The sequence below is a fragment of the Lampris incognitus genome, chromosome 4 (genome assembly GCF_029633865.1).
Source record: "Lampris incognitus isolate fLamInc1 chromosome 4, fLamInc1.hap2, whole genome shotgun sequence".
NCBI lineage: Eukaryota > Metazoa > Chordata > Actinopteri > Lampriformes > Lampridae > Lampris > Lampris incognitus.
The window spans coordinates 3,777,313-3,792,312 of NC_079214.1; the positions used below are offsets into that span (position 1 = coordinate 3,777,313).

General features: G+C 46.5%; 1 protein-coding gene across 5 annotated transcripts in view; it reads left to right on the top strand.

Annotated features, from left to right (window-relative positions):
* dhx38 (DEAH (Asp-Glu-Ala-His) box polypeptide 38) overlaps positions 1-15,000 on the top strand; it is a 44,183-nt gene that overhangs the window by 9,840 nt on the left and 19,343 nt on the right. For 4 of the 5 annotated variants that reach the window (XM_056278214.1, XM_056278218.1, XM_056278215.1 and 1 more), the window contains exons 3-19: positions 1,479-1,693; positions 1,805-1,966; positions 2,269-2,431; positions 4,093-4,211; positions 4,309-4,385; positions 4,491-4,646; positions 4,804-4,965; positions 5,774-5,881; positions 6,464-6,588; positions 6,781-6,918; positions 7,242-7,428; positions 10,514-10,699; positions 10,838-10,978; positions 12,303-12,413; positions 13,261-13,377; positions 13,531-13,638; positions 13,812-13,924. In XM_056278214.1, coding sequence (XP_056134189.1) covers positions 1,479-1,693; positions 1,805-1,966; positions 2,269-2,431; positions 4,093-4,211; positions 4,309-4,385; positions 4,491-4,646; positions 4,804-4,965; positions 5,774-5,881; positions 6,464-6,588; positions 6,781-6,918; positions 7,242-7,428; positions 10,514-10,699; positions 10,838-10,978; positions 12,303-12,413; positions 13,261-13,377; positions 13,531-13,638; positions 13,812-13,924 — 2,388 coding nt within the window. The remainder of the gene's footprint in view (positions 1-1,478; positions 1,694-1,804; positions 1,967-2,268; positions 2,432-4,092; positions 4,212-4,308; positions 4,386-4,490; positions 4,647-4,803; positions 4,966-5,773; positions 5,882-6,463; positions 6,589-6,780; positions 6,919-7,241; positions 7,429-10,513; positions 10,700-10,837; positions 10,979-12,302; positions 12,414-13,260; positions 13,378-13,530; positions 13,639-13,811; positions 13,925-15,000) is intronic. The other variant, XM_056278217.1, reaches the window with a different exon arrangement.

The window sequence follows — 15,000 nt, forward strand, 5'->3', positions numbered from 1 at the left end:
GTGGCCACTGGTCTGTAGATGGTGTAGACTGTCTAGATGGTGTAGACTGTCTAGATGGTGCAGACTGTGGAGTCCTGGTCTGACGTGTTAGCTCTCCTGTGTTGTGTCATCCACTTGGCCAGTATCTGTTTAGTTTCCCCAATGTACAAGTCACGGCAATCCTCCTGCCACTTAACAGCTACAGTATACTGCCCTGATTGTGCCGGAGGACCGGATCCTTGGGGTGGACAGAAAATTGATCCAACATTGTGTCCAGATGAGCCAATTCAACTTTCTGTGACAGTATTGTAAGTGGCAAGCTCAAACCACCTATCTCAGGGCATCTGGGTAGCATAGCGGTCTATTCCGTTGCTTACCAACACGGGGATCCCGGTTCGAACCCCCATGTTACCTCTAGCTTGGTTGGGTGTCCAAACAGACACGGTTGGCCGTGTCTGTGGGTGGGAAGCCGAATGTGGGTAATCACATCCTGGTTGCTGCACTAGCGCCTCCTCTGGTTGGTCGGGGCGCCTGTTCGGGGGGAGGGGGAACTGGGGTGAATAGCGTGAACCTCCCACACGCTACGTCCCCTTGGTGAAACTCCTCACTGTCAGGTGAAAAGAAGCGGCTGGTGACTCCACATGCATCGGAGGCGGCATGTGGTGGTCTGCAGCCCTCCCCGGATCAGCAGAGGGGGTGGAGCAGAGACCGGGACGGCTCGGAAGAGTGGGGTAATTAGCCGGATACAATTGGGCAGAAAAAGGGGGGAAAATACAACAAAAAAAAAAACAACCCAACCTATCTCAACCTATCTCAACAGTATTCAATATATTCCTCGTATTAAGTTCTTGCCTCTTGTATTTTTTTTTAATCCCTGGGCATCTTGTGATGATGATGGTGCCGATCAGTTGTTATTCAGTTTGTTTTAGTTGCTAAAACAAATGGTAACACTTTAGTATGGGGAACATATTCTAAGTAAAAAAACTTAATTACTAGTGAATTAGTAATGATCAAGATGTCACTTTAGTATGGGGAACATATTCTAAGTAACAAAAACTTAATTTAGAGTAATGTAACACTATGAACACTTGTAGTTTTGTGTGTTGTTATGTAAGAACAGAGCATATTCATTAAGTGTTAGTAAGGGAGAATAACTCTTCTTGTGGTACTACCACCGTATAAAGGCCATACTAAGCAAAGCATATTGAGATGGTACTACTAATAAGCAATACTTCTGAGGTTATAGAGGGAAAACTCATAGTTAATGACTTACTGGTTGTATAATAAGGCCATGCAGAATAAGGCATTAATGAGTATGTAATAATGACCAATTAAGAGCCAATATGTTGCTAATTTGCATGCTAATAAGCACCTAATTAATGGTGACTATGTTCCCCATACTAAAGTGTTACCAAACAAATTATTATGAGAAAAGAAAATTGGTCCAGTTCCCACTGTGTAATGTCATACTAGCGCTCAATTACATTTCCTGTTGACAGCAGGAAGTATCGCGTGACAGGCTCTGAGACACCCTCCAACCCCGGTGGGGTCAGCGAAGAGTTCCGCCGCAGACATCAGCAGCGAGAGAAAGACAGGCGGGAGCACGGCGTCTACGCTTCCTCCAAAGAGGAAAAGAACCGGGACAGGGAGCGAGAGAGGGAGCGAGACAAAGACCGGAGCAAAGATAAAGGCAGGGATCGCCGAAGTGAAAGAGGTGATCACATGATATACTTATCTTTGGGGCAGTGTGGCTGTTTTTGTCTTTGGAGCGGGTCCAGAGTAGCAGTCGGCTGCTGTGAATAACTGCCTCCGTTGTTTCTGGTAGATGAGCGGGAGCGCAGCCACAGCCGCAGCAGCAGTGGCAGCCGGTCCGAGCGATCGGACCGCAGCGAGAGGAGTGAGCGCTCACAGAGAGATGGCTGGTCTGATCGCATCAGTCGAGGAAGCAAGCGAGATGAACCCGCTACACCACAGCAACGTCCAAGAGGTAAGGCCCGTTCAGTTTTTACCTCCCTCTTACTTCTCTCAGTAGATAGGTAGCAAGATAGTGTTGAACAGAAAAGACTTTAATCAACACCAATTGGTGTGAAGGGTCTAAGGACAGGATGTTGTATTGCTGTAAAGCCCACTGAGGACAATTTACAATTGTAATTTGTGATAATGGGCTGTACAAATAAAATTGACTTGACGTAAAGCAAACCAGTGCATTCACAACGAATGTTAATCCTTACCAGTTGAAGTCTCTGTGTTTAACAGTATCTCCTGCTGGTCTGTCTTCTTTATATATAGACTCCTTCACTCCCTCACGCTCCAACTGGGATGAGGATGACAGCGGCTATTCCAGTTCTCGGCATTCCCAGTGGGAGTCTCCATCTCCTACCCCTTCACACAGAGAATCGGATCGCTCAGACCGCAGCCATCGCTCAGGCCGAGACAGTGAGAGAAGGGACAGGTAGACTTCTCCTTCATTTTGATTTGTCTTAATTGTCTGGGCAGTTAGGCTGTAGTTTTATTTTGAAGTCTAGTGGAGTTATCTAACGGTTCTTCTAAGATACTTCTCTGGCTCTTGGAATTACTTTTACTGTACCTATGCCTGTCACAATTATTACATAATCACCTGACCGCCATCATTCTGCATAATCGTCAGAATCATTTCCATTTATGTGTATAAAAACAGCTGGATGAAACTAACAGAAATGTACTATTTTCAGGGCGTCTGGGTGGCATAGCGGTCTATTCCGTTGCCTAACAACATGGGGATCGGCAGTTTGAATCCCCATGTTACCTCCGGCTTGGTCGGGCGTCCATACAGACACAATTGGCCGTGTCTGCGGGTGGGAAGCCGGATGTGGGTATGTGTTCTGGTCGCTTCACTAGCGCCTCCTCTGGTTGGTCGGGGTGCCTGTTCGGAGGGGCGGGGGGAACTTGGGGGGAATAGCGTGATCCTCCCACGTGCTACTTCCCCCTGGTGAAACTCCTCACTGTCAGGTGAAAAGAAGCGGCTGGTGACTCCACATGTATGGAAGGAGACATGTGGTAGTCTGCAGCCCTCCCCGGTTTGGCAGAGGGGGTGGAGCAGAGACCGGGACGGCTCGGAAGAGTGGGGTAATTGATTAATACAACTGGGGAGGAAAAGGGGGATTAAAAAAAAAGAAATGTCATATTTCCATCCCTATTTCCATGTCATTTTCCACCGTTGTTGTATGACCGGCGCTCTTTTAATGACGTCATCGTGTTACGCCCCTGGCACACGAGCGGTGAATTAGCGCCAACAAACTGTCTATCTTGAGACACTTATTCTATAATATTCTGTAATATTCTATAATATTCTATAATACTCAACGACTGCATTTGGACGAGCATGTGTTGACATCAACATCATTGGACGTAGTTGCAAAGCACCGCAGCACCACTGTGGGCACATGGTGGTTTTAAGCCAGATGAAAAAGGAGAGCCTGATAACTTGGAGGAGGGGATTTGTTGGATTTGCAGCAAAAAGTGCTAATACCACAAATGTAAAAAGCCATCTACAGATCCACCACCCCACCCAATTCACCGAACTTGGAAAGACAGCCACCGCCGCAGTTCCATCCCGGCAATTGTCTGTTCCTGAAGCTTTCGGACGCGTGTCTAAATATAAACGTGACAGTACAGATGGTGCACGTTAACAGACAGTGTAGCGCGGTACACAGCCAAAGAAATGTCTCAGAGGAGACATGTGGTAGTCTGCAGCCCTCCCCGGATCGGCAGAGGGGGTGGAGCAGCGACCGGCACGGCTCAGAAAATAGGGTAGCTGGCCGAGTACAATTGGGGAGAAAAGGGGGGGGGGGGGGAGCAAAAAAAAAAGAAGAAAGAAAAGAAGACAAGTCGTTAACCACAATTATTTGTATGATAATTAATCGTCAACTAAAATGTGATAATAATAATTTTATTTATATAGCACCTTTCGAAAACAATGTTACAAAGTGCTTCACAAAAAAAAAAGATAAAACCACACAAGGCAGTCAGTTGATGATGGTGGCAGCCCTACCTGTAGCTTAGATTTCACATTTGGTCAGAAGTTTTGTTGAAAACTTGTCTTCCTCACGGCCTTCGTCATGAATGTGTCCCCAGGTCAGTCAGAGGCCGTTACCCTGATGACACGCCGCTGCCCACCCCCTCCTACAAGTACAACGAATGGGCCAATGACAGGAAGCATTTGGGCTCGACGCCTCGTCTCTCACAAGGAAAAGGTACCAACAGCGAAAACACAACTTTGTGTACCAATGTGAACTTTTGGGGTATGTCTGATAGACCTGAGTGTTTCTGATAACCGTTACTGTGCTTCAGGTAAGAAGGAGAATGGCGAGGAGGGAATAATGTTCGATAACGAGGATGAAAAAGAGCAGTGGGAAGAGGACCAGAGAGTAAGTGTTTTGTCTTCGTAGATGTAGTCCAGTCTTTCTGCATCCGACTGGATTGCCCTTGTATCTTTTATGCCATGTTCCTTTGCATCTGACTCTGATTTGAAGCAAGCGGACAGAGACTGGTACATGATGGATGAGGGCTACGATGAGTTTCACAATGCTTTGACTTCCACCTCCGACGAGTACGTGAAGAAGAGAGAGCAGATACTCCAGAAGCAGACGCAGAAACGGATATCTGCCCAGAAAAGACAGATTAATGAGGTACAGCAGTCGCACAGTTAGGTCTGCCTCATTAAAACTGTGTGTGTGTGTGTGTGTGTGTGTGTGTGTGTGTGTGTGTAGGCGTGCTCAGCCGTGTGTGCCTACCTGTGAGTTTATCATGCTAGTAAATCTGTATGATGGCTGTTCGCTCTGCCAGGATAACGAGCGGTGGGAGACCAACCGTATGTTGACCAGTGGCGTGGTGCAGAGGTTGGAGGTGGATGAGGACTTTGAGGAGGATAACGCTGCCAAGGTCCACTTGCTGGTTCACAACCTTGTCCCACCCTTCCTGGATGGAAGAATAGTCTTCACAAAGCAGGTAACCCAGTTCACAGCAATTCACTTTTTAAAGACTCATCTTGTCATGTAATTGGTCGTTAATGTGGACCATACGGTTAGTTTTTTTAGTAGTAGATGACTAACAGTCTTTAGTAGTAGACGACTAACAGTCTTTAGAAACTGTTGTGGTAAGCCATGCTGGAGCCTGCAGGTCACCTCGCTGTTTTCCTGTCTTGCCTGTCTGTGTTTTAATGTCTTGCATCTTGTGTTTTTCTTCTTGTTCTAATGATTAAGTCTATGTCTGTGTAAATACTTTGAAAAAACAAGATGTGTCTTATGCATGTTTTTTTCGTAATAAAAAAAAGGGGGGGGGCGTCCGGGTAGCGTAGCGGTTTAGTCCGTTGCCTACCAACACGGGGGTCACCAGTTCGAATCCCCGTGCTACCTCTGACTTGGTCGAGCGTGCCTACAGACACAATTGGCCGTGTCTGTGGGTGGAAAGCCGGATGTGGGTACATGTCCTGGTCGCTGCGTTAGCGCCTCCTCTGGTCAGTCGGGGCACCTGTCCGGGGGGAAGGGGGAACTGGGGTGAAACTCCTCACTGTCAAGTGAAAAGAAGCAGCTGGCCACTCCACGTGTATTGGAGGAGACGTGGTAGTCTGCACTCTGCAGCCCTCCCTGGATCAGCAGAGGGGGTGGAGCAGCGACCGGGACGGCTCAGAGAGCAGGGCAATTGGCCGGGTACAATTGGGGAGAAAAAAAAGGGGGGGGGGTGAAGCAGGTGTATGTGTGCTGATGTCACATTCATTCTTGTTTTAACCGTGTGTGTGGGTTTGTGTTTGCTGCAGCCTGAGCCTGTCATCCCTGTGAAAGATGCTACATCTGATATGGCCATCATCTCTCGAAAAGGTAGTCAGCTGGTCCGTAAACACCGGGAGCAGAAAGAACGCAAAAAGGTAACCTGACTGACTGACCAGCGGCGGTATCAGTGTTGAAACGTTTGGCTGGTTTACAAAAGCAGCCTCTAGAAAAATGTTTGCTATATCGTTGTATGTAAAGCAATACTGTTGATGTCAGAACCAAAGTATGGCCCATGGGAATATGTCTCTCACACACCTAGATTACAGTTTTGATCAGGGGAATTGTCGCTCTGCATCTGTGCTCTCATAAAACACGTCAGACATGTTACATGCATACATCATACAAGTCAGCTGTGGCTGTGGCTGAAGTACTAAGGTGGAAAGAAAAGCTCACATCCTTCAGATTTTACTTTCTGCATTCTCTTTTTATTTATTCAGTGAGCAATTTGACCTGTGTCTTGTATATATCCCCTCAATATCTAAGGCTGATTTAATTTACATAAAGCCATCAACACTGACAATTGTCGCAGCAGACCAGTTGGTAATGAGTTCTATGAAGAAGGATTTCTGCAGAGCTTTCTGAATGAGAAGGGCCTTTTGATTCGACTGGTCTGTTTCAGTACATGGTTGCTCACAATCCTCTGACATAAAATATCAAAACGACTGCTTCGTTCACAGGCACAGCACAAGCACTGGGAACTGGCAGGTACAAAGCTGGGGGACATCATGGGTATTAAGAAGACTGAGGATGAGGAGGGCTCTGGGAGCAAGGTGGTAGGGGAGGATGGCAAAGTTGACTACAGGTGACCAGATCTGCGGTGCAACATGTGGAGATTGTTTATTACAGTTAATATTTCTTCATGCATCACTGAGAACAGCTTGTGCTTAATATTTATTGGTTATAATTTGTTGATTATTTACGTGTAGTTTGTGTTTGGTTCGACACCATCATCTTTTTCCTCACTGATATTTGTTCATCTTCATCTTCCTCACAGAGCCGAGCAGAAATTTGCAGACCACATGAAGGATAAGAGCGAGGCCAGCAGTGAGTTTGCAAAGAAGAAGACTATTTTGGAGCAGAGACAGTACCTGCCTATCTTCGCTGTCAGACAGCAGCTTCTCAACATCATAAGGTACTGGAGTCCAGCCCGTCTTCCCCTCTTACCCGTTCTCTTCCTCCATTGTCACTTCATAAGGGTTTACGTCAGACCAGGTTCATGTTAGCTGAGATGTACTGAGTACTGCATGAATCTGGTCTGGTCTGTAGAGAGGAACCTACGTGACATGGTTAACTGAAATGGAGCAGTAATGTGTCGTTTACCATCCTGTCCTGGTAGTCCATGTGCAAATAGGAAATACTCATCAGACTTCACAACTTCTTCAGAGGTCACATCCTCTTGAGCCCCTGTGAAGTTTACAGTGTATTTTAAATGTGTTTGCCACCATCTCTTTGCAGGGACAACAGCATCGTCATTGTGGTGGGGGAGACGGGCAGTGGGAAGACCACCCAGCTGACACAGTACCTCCATGAGGATGGCTACACCAGCTATGGCATGGTGGGGTGTACCCAGCCTCGTAGGGTGGCCGCCATGAGCGTGGCCAAGAGAGTCAGCGAGGAGATAGGGAGTAACCTGGGAGAGGAGGTGAGACGATACACATACTCTGTTTGATATTAAAAAGTGCCTGTGAGGTGGGAATATTTAAAAACTGGATGGCTATAACCTGTCATATTACTGTAGTTTCCAACTTATGTGTCCAGGGACTGGTGTCAGCCCTTGGAGTCCAAGAGCATTTTTTCCTCCATTTTCTTTCAATTGCATTTGGCCAACTACCCCACTCTGGTCTGTTTAATTTCTTTGCTGTACTTGTTCAGTCTGTCCTTGTAAATTTCATGGTGAACCTGAAGTTTGGTCTTTCTCCACTGTCCTTCTGCCTGGCAGCACTCTCTCTTAAGCTGCCTAACAACCACTCCATTTCTCCAGGGGGCTTTTTGTTTCTCTGTTTTTAGTTTTAACAGGTGCAATGTTGGCAAAGATACTTCATGTTTTTGAGTTGAAGTTGTTCACAAGATCATCAGTTTGTGATGACATGAACGGTGACAACTCATTTACTAATTTTCTTAAAGGATTCAATTGTATTATTATCAATGAAGCGTTTTTTGTTTATCCGAGTGCTCTTCCTGTAGACACAAAAAAATATACAAGTGATCTGAAATATGGACATCCATGACACAGGGTACTATAATATTAAGTCCTTTGATATGACTGAGGGCGGCATGGTGGCGCAGTGGGTTGCACAGTTGCCTCACAGCAAGAAGGTTCTGGGTTCGAGCCCTGGGGTAGTCCAACCTTGGGGGGGGTTGTCCTGGGTCGTCCTCTGTGTGGAGTTTGCATGTTCTCCCCATGTCTGCGTGGGTTTCCTCCGGGTGCTCCGGTTTCCTCCCACAGTCCAGAGACATGTAGGTCAGGTGAATCAGCTGTACTGAATTGTCCCTAGGTAGGTGTGTGTGTGTGTGTGTGGTGGTGGTGGTGGTGGTGGGGGGGGGGGGGGGCTGTGATGGCCTGGCGGCCTGTCCAGGGTGTCTCTCCGCCTGCCGCCCAATGACTGCTGGGATAGGCTCCAGCATCCCCGCGACCCTGAGAGCAGGATAAGCGGTTCGGATAATGGATGGATGGATGGATATGACTAAATCCAGAGTATGCCCCTTATTGTGGGTGGGTCCAGAAACATGCTGAGTGAGAACAAATGCCTCCAGTAAGCTAACTGGGTTTCTCGCATCAGGGTCTGTTTGATTGTCAAGATGAACATTAAAATCACCTAAGATGATGAAATAATCATAATCAATGGAAACCAGAGACAGTAGCTCTGAAAATTCATCAAGTAAGCCATGTTTAGATTTTGGTGGCTGATAGACAGTAATTATTAAAGTCATAGCATTACAATGTGTAGTAAGAGCAAGGTGTTCAAAAGAGGTGAATTCCCCGAGGGGGATTGATTTCCTTGCAGCTATAGGAATCAGAGAAGACAGCGGCTTTTCCATCGCCTCTCTTATCAGATCTGGAGGTATGGATGAATTTGAAGCCAGGAGGTGCAGTCTCAATGAGCGTGACTGCGCCATTTCTATCCAGCCAGGTCTCGGTCAGTAGGGTGAAGTCCAGGTTATAGGTACTTATGAGAGCATTAACTTAATCATTGCTGTGATTGTTTCCTGTAGTGTGCTGCCTGGAGGAAGCCATTTTTCAAGCCCTGTGAGGGTTTTTAGGCAATTCTCCTTCACATTCTGTTGCCAATTATATATTATATCTTTTTTATTTTTTATATGTGTAAATAAAGAATAAATCAATCAGCCAATCAATCAATCAAATTAGCTGAGATTAATGTGAAAAGGATGAGATCATGGATACAAGCGGTTGAAATGAGTTTCCTCCGTAGGGTGTCTGGGCTCAGCCTTAGAGATAGGGTGAGGAGCTCGGAGATCCGGAGGGAGCTCGGAGTAGAGCCGCTGCTCCTTCACGTTGAAAGGAGCCAGCTGAGGTGGTTCGGGCATCTGATTACGATGCCTACTGGGTGCCTTCCTTTGGAGGTTTTCCGGGCACGGCCAACTGGGAGGAGACCCCGGGGTAGACCCAGAACTCACTGGAGGGACTACATGTCCAGTCTGGCCTGGGAACGCCTTGGGATCCCCCAGGAGGAGCTGGAGGGTGTTGCTGGGGAGAGGGAGGTCTGGGTGCCCTACTTAGCTTGCTGCTACCGCAACCCGACCCCGGAGATGCAGCTGAAGATGAATGAATTAATAATGTGAAAATCCCATATTGTCTGTCAGTGATCATCATCATTCAGAATTGAGGTTATTGCTGGAGTGACATACACAGACCACGTGTTTTCATTGGATCTTAGTCTCCAATTTAAACAGAAATCAATGTGTATTGGCTTTGGCCCCTTCAGCTTCTCCCACCCAAAGGGATCAAATGCACTGTAACACTGCCATCTAGTGGACAAATTAAAACTTTTTTTCTAACATATTTATTGGATTTTGCATTTTACAAATCACGGAATCAACATATGAAATAAACCCAGTATTATCCCCATCCCTCCCCTGCTCCCTAACATGTCCCCAACTCCCCCCAACATCCTCCGAAATGACTCAAGTACAAATAAATATACGACAGATATACAATGACCTCATTTACATAAACACAGACAAGGGAGGAAGAAAAATACACTCATTTTTATTTTTTAAAATTGATCTTAATTAGACTGCTACAGTTCTGCTCCAGACAAGAAATGATGAGGTTGTGAACTGTCCAAGTCTGTTATTTGGGTCAGGTTATCATAGTAGGTAAGAAAAGGCCTCCAGACTCTTTCAAATTTATTTGCATTCCCCTTCAGTGTAAATGTGATTTTTTTTTCAAGCTTGAGGTAAAACGTCATCTCTTTAAGCCGTCTTGTCTGGGATGGTGGCAGCGCTCTCTTCCAGTTGAGGAGGATGAGACGTGGAGCTGCAGAGTAGTAAAGGCGACCACAGTAAAACGCTTAATTCAAACACATAAAAACAATTTAAGATGCATCAACCTTTCTGTAGTGGGCTTGTTGGTGTTGACTGTGGTAAGAGTTTAATTAAGTGTGATGTGTTTTCATTTGTTACACAGCATTTCTTTAATGAGATTAGTAAGAGCTTCAGCCGTCCCTGCTACTTCAGATTGACCGTTTTTCACACTGCTCCTGCAGGTGGGCTATGCAATCCGTTTCGAGGACTGCACCTCAGAGAAAACCTTAATAAAGTACATGACAGATGGTATCCTGCTGAGGGAGTCCCTGAGGGAGTCGGACCTGGATCATTACAGTGCCATCATCATGGACGAGGCTCACGAGCGCTCCCTGAACACCGACGTGCTGTTTGGCCTGCTGCGCGAGGTAAAGCCCGGCACACACGTGTCTCAGTATGTCCAAGAGGCTGCCTGCCCTGTGTATCTTCAGAGGTCAGGTTCTTTTCTCTCTGTGCAAATACTTTTAGTCATAAAGACATTTTAAAACCCCTCTGGCTGGCTTCAGGTTGTGTCGAGGCGGTCTGACTTAAAGCTCATCGTCACCTCCGCCACCATGGACTCTGACAAATTTGCAGCCTTCTTCGGCAACGTGCCCATATTCAACATTCCAGGAAGAACATTTCCAGTGGACATATTGTTCAGCAAGGTATTCCTCCGTTTCCAGTCATCTCTGATTTATCTGTTGAAATGTTTGACCTCAGATGCCGTCCCAGGAATGTGGTCTCCACATGAACTTGTCAGCTAGATGCATGTCAGTACCATAACTAATGAAATCAACCATTTATTGAACATTCATCACTTCCTAAAGAATGGCTGTAAAAATAAACACATGATGTGATGTGATGTGATGGGGGCAGCATGATGGTGCAGAGGTTAGCGCGGTCGCCTCACGGCAAGAAGGTCCTGGGTTCGAGCCCCGGGATAGTCCAACCTTGGGGGTCGTCCCGGGTCGTCCTCTGTGTGGAGTTTGCATGTTCTCCCCATGTCTGCGTGGGTTTCCTCCGGGGGCTCCGGTTTCCTCCCACAGTCCAAAGACATGTAGGTCAGGTGACTCACCATACTAAAATGTCCCTAGGTGTGTGTGTGTGTGTGTGTGTGTGTGTGTGTGTGTGTGTGTGTGTGTTGGCCCTGTGTGATGGCCTGGCAGCCTGTCCAGGGTGTCTCCCCGCCTGCCACCCAATGACTGCTGGGATAGGCTCCAGCATCCCTGCGACCCTGAGAGCAGGATAAGCGGTTTGGATAATGATGATGATGTGCAAATTCAGCGCTTTATTCATGTCAGGTTGTGCATCTTGGGAGAGAGATCCTCCTCTGGTGCTCTCCCTGAGGTTTCTTCCTAGTTTTTCTCCTTGTTAAAGGTTTTTAGGGAGGTGTTCCGTATCCGATGCGAGGGCGTAAGGACAGGATGTTGTGTTGTAAAGCCCCCTGACAAAAATGTGTAATTTGTGATATTGGGCTATACAAATATAATTGACTTGACTTATTCTTATTATATGTTGCTGTGGTACAAAGGTACACAAACCTCTAAGGAGTTGGTAGTAAATATCTTGAGCATTAAATTATTCTAAAAATTCCTTACACCAAAAATGTTTTTATGTTATCACCTGTTTTTTGTTTTTTTGTTCAGATTAGGATCAGAATTGGAAACTATTTTTGTTAGCAAAGCCAGCCTGTACATACAAGGCTTGACTGTGGGTTTCTGACATAGTACAGGTGCAGGAAGTAAAGGAATAACTGGTCTCTTGCAGAAAATGTGCAGATAGAAACTTTTTGACCTTGGAACGAGAAAACTAATGTAGAAACTTACATTTCTGTACCAGTATTTACAATTTCTACACATTCATGAGCTTTTCTGTTTATTTAAAGATGACAGAGTTTATTTCTATTATAGACTGGCTGTGGTATTTTTGTGATATTTTATTTTCTCATGTCCCTTTTAAATCCTCCCGTACATGTTGTGTGTTGCGTAGACCCCGCAGGAGGATTATGTTGAGGCCGCAGTGAAGCAGGCCCTGCAGATCCACCTCAGTGGGATGGCAGGAGACATCCTCATCTTCATGCCTGGCCAGGAGGACATCGAGGTGAGGGTCTCTCACATGTTCAGGGACATGGACATGTATTGCCACCGTCCCAGAGACGTTCCAATGCACTTGTATAGCCTTTCAAGCCCTCAATGTCCAACGTCCATATGTTGCCAAACTATTATTTATGTGTGGATACTTTGTGGGGACTATTAGTTGTTTTGTTTTGTTTTTTTGGGGGGGGGGGTGGACCCCCCCCTTTTCTCCCCAGTTGTATCCAGCTAATTACCCCACTCTTCCGAGCCATCCCAGTCGCTGCTCCACCCCCTCTGCCGATCCGGGGAGGGCTGCAGACTACCACATGTCTCCTCCCATACATGTGGAGTCACCACCCGCTTCTTTTCACCTGACAGTGAGGAGTCTCACCAGGGGGACGTAGCGCGTGGGAAGATCATGCTCCCCTGCCCCCCCGAACAGGTGCCCCGACCAAGCCGGAGGAAACACAGGGATTCGAACCGGCGATCCCCGTGTTGGTAGGCAACGGAATAGACCGCTACGCTACCCAGACGCCCTGTGGGGACCATTAGTTTCACGCTTGGTCAACAAGGCATGCAAAGAATGCAGCCGACTGCAGTGACCAAAGGTCCCTCACTGACAGAGTAGCCCTCAATCCATTCCTGATGAAACAACTCCATGTTGGGAGATGAAATATCACAGTAGTAAACTTACTTTATTGAACTGTATTATTCCACATGAAAACTACCTCTTTTTAATGTCAATAAAATAATGTAGAAGTAAGAATGGCTCTAACACACTTAACTCTGGCTGTGTTATCAAAATGTCCCAGCCCACAATGTCAGCCTGTCAGAAGTTCTTACATGAGACTTTTACACGTGTTTCCCCCCAGGTCACATCTGATCAGATTGTGGAGCGGTTGGAGGAGCTGGAGAGCGCTCCTGCTCTGGCTGTTCTTCCCATCTACTCCCAGCTGCCCTCCGATCTCCAGGCCAAGATTTTCCAGAAGGTTCAATGCAGCTTAATTTGCCCACATCAAATCAGTTGTTGCCTATAACATTGTGATTTTGTGGTGTGTAGTATAGTGACGTTATTATACACATGACTGAAGTAACAAAGTAGAACGGAACGTTTCCTAACTGCCTTTCTTGCTGATGGCTAGGCTCCAGACGGGGTAAGGAAGTGCATTGTTGCTACCAATATTGCTGAGACCTCCCTCACTGTGGATGGAATCATGTTTGTAGTGGATGCAGGATACTGCAAACTAAAGGTATTATTGCTGCTGTGAAGGTTATTTATTTACATCAGCAATTCTGAATATGTCTTCATGTACATACAACACAGTTCAGACAACATCCTCTTCCTCTTGGTCTCTCTATGTCTCCGTGTGTGTCCATATGAGTCTGTATTGTTCATTTCCTGTCTCATCCTGTCTCTGACCAGGTGTTCAACCCTCGCATTGGAATGGACGCCCTGCAGGTTTATCCCATCAGCCAGGCTAATGCCAACCAGCGGGCTGGCAGGGCAGGACGCACAGGACCAGGCCATTGCTACAGGTAACGCCCCCTATCTGTTGTTACACACACACGCACACACACAGACCAGGAGTTTTTCTTTAAATGCCAGGCTGGAGCTGGTTGAGCATTTAGTTAATGCTTATCTGTTCTGCATTCTGAAGCACAGGCGTCTCTCTCTATAGTGCTTAGGCCTGTGGATCCTCTCTTACACCCAAGCCTTTTTCAAGCGAGAGCCAAACCGAAGGTGTTTTAAATCCACAGGTGTGAATTAATAGTCCTCTGCATGAAATTTATTCACGCACAGTGGATGAAAATATTCAACCTAATGGCATGTTCTAGGTTAGTTTACACAGGGTTGTGTGTTCAGCGGTAATATTTATACATTTATATCAGAGGGCGCAATAACTGGTAAATATGATGTAGATAAGTGGACACAAACCAATCCATTCCTACACCACGATTGTTGATGACCTACTGACTGACTGACTGAATGACTGACTGACTGACTGAGTTTGACACCTGCAGATAGAAACAGATGAAACAGGAGGGGGAGTTAACAGATAATCAGAGTAGTTATAATTACAGTTAAATTACAGTTAAATTAAGTTCTCTTTCAAATCAAACATCCCAGGATATGAGAGGAAAGTATTGTTCTTGCAACTGCATTAATAGCCTTTTTTGTACTTGAACGTCACTTAACCATGTCATGTGATGTGCTACTTCATCACACTGTAACAACACTTTACTGGGACCACTTCAGAAGATTGCAGAGGAACATTGAATGTCCAGGAGTGGGTTATTGAGTGGCGGCATGGTGGCACAGTGGTTAGTGCAGTTACCTCACAGCAAGAAGGTCCTGGGTTTGAGCTCTGGGGTAAGTCCAACCTTGGGGGTCGTCCCGGGTCGTCCTCTGTGTGGAGTTTGCATGTTCTCCCCTTGTCTGCGTGGGTTTCCTCCCACAGTCCAAAGACATGTAGGTCAGGTGACTCGGCTGTACTACTTTGTCCCTAGGTGTGTGTGTGTGTGTGTGTCTGTGTCTGTGTGTCTGTGTTAGTGTTGGCCCTGTGATGGCCTGGCGACCTGTCCGGGGTGCCTCCCCGCCTGCCGCCCAATGA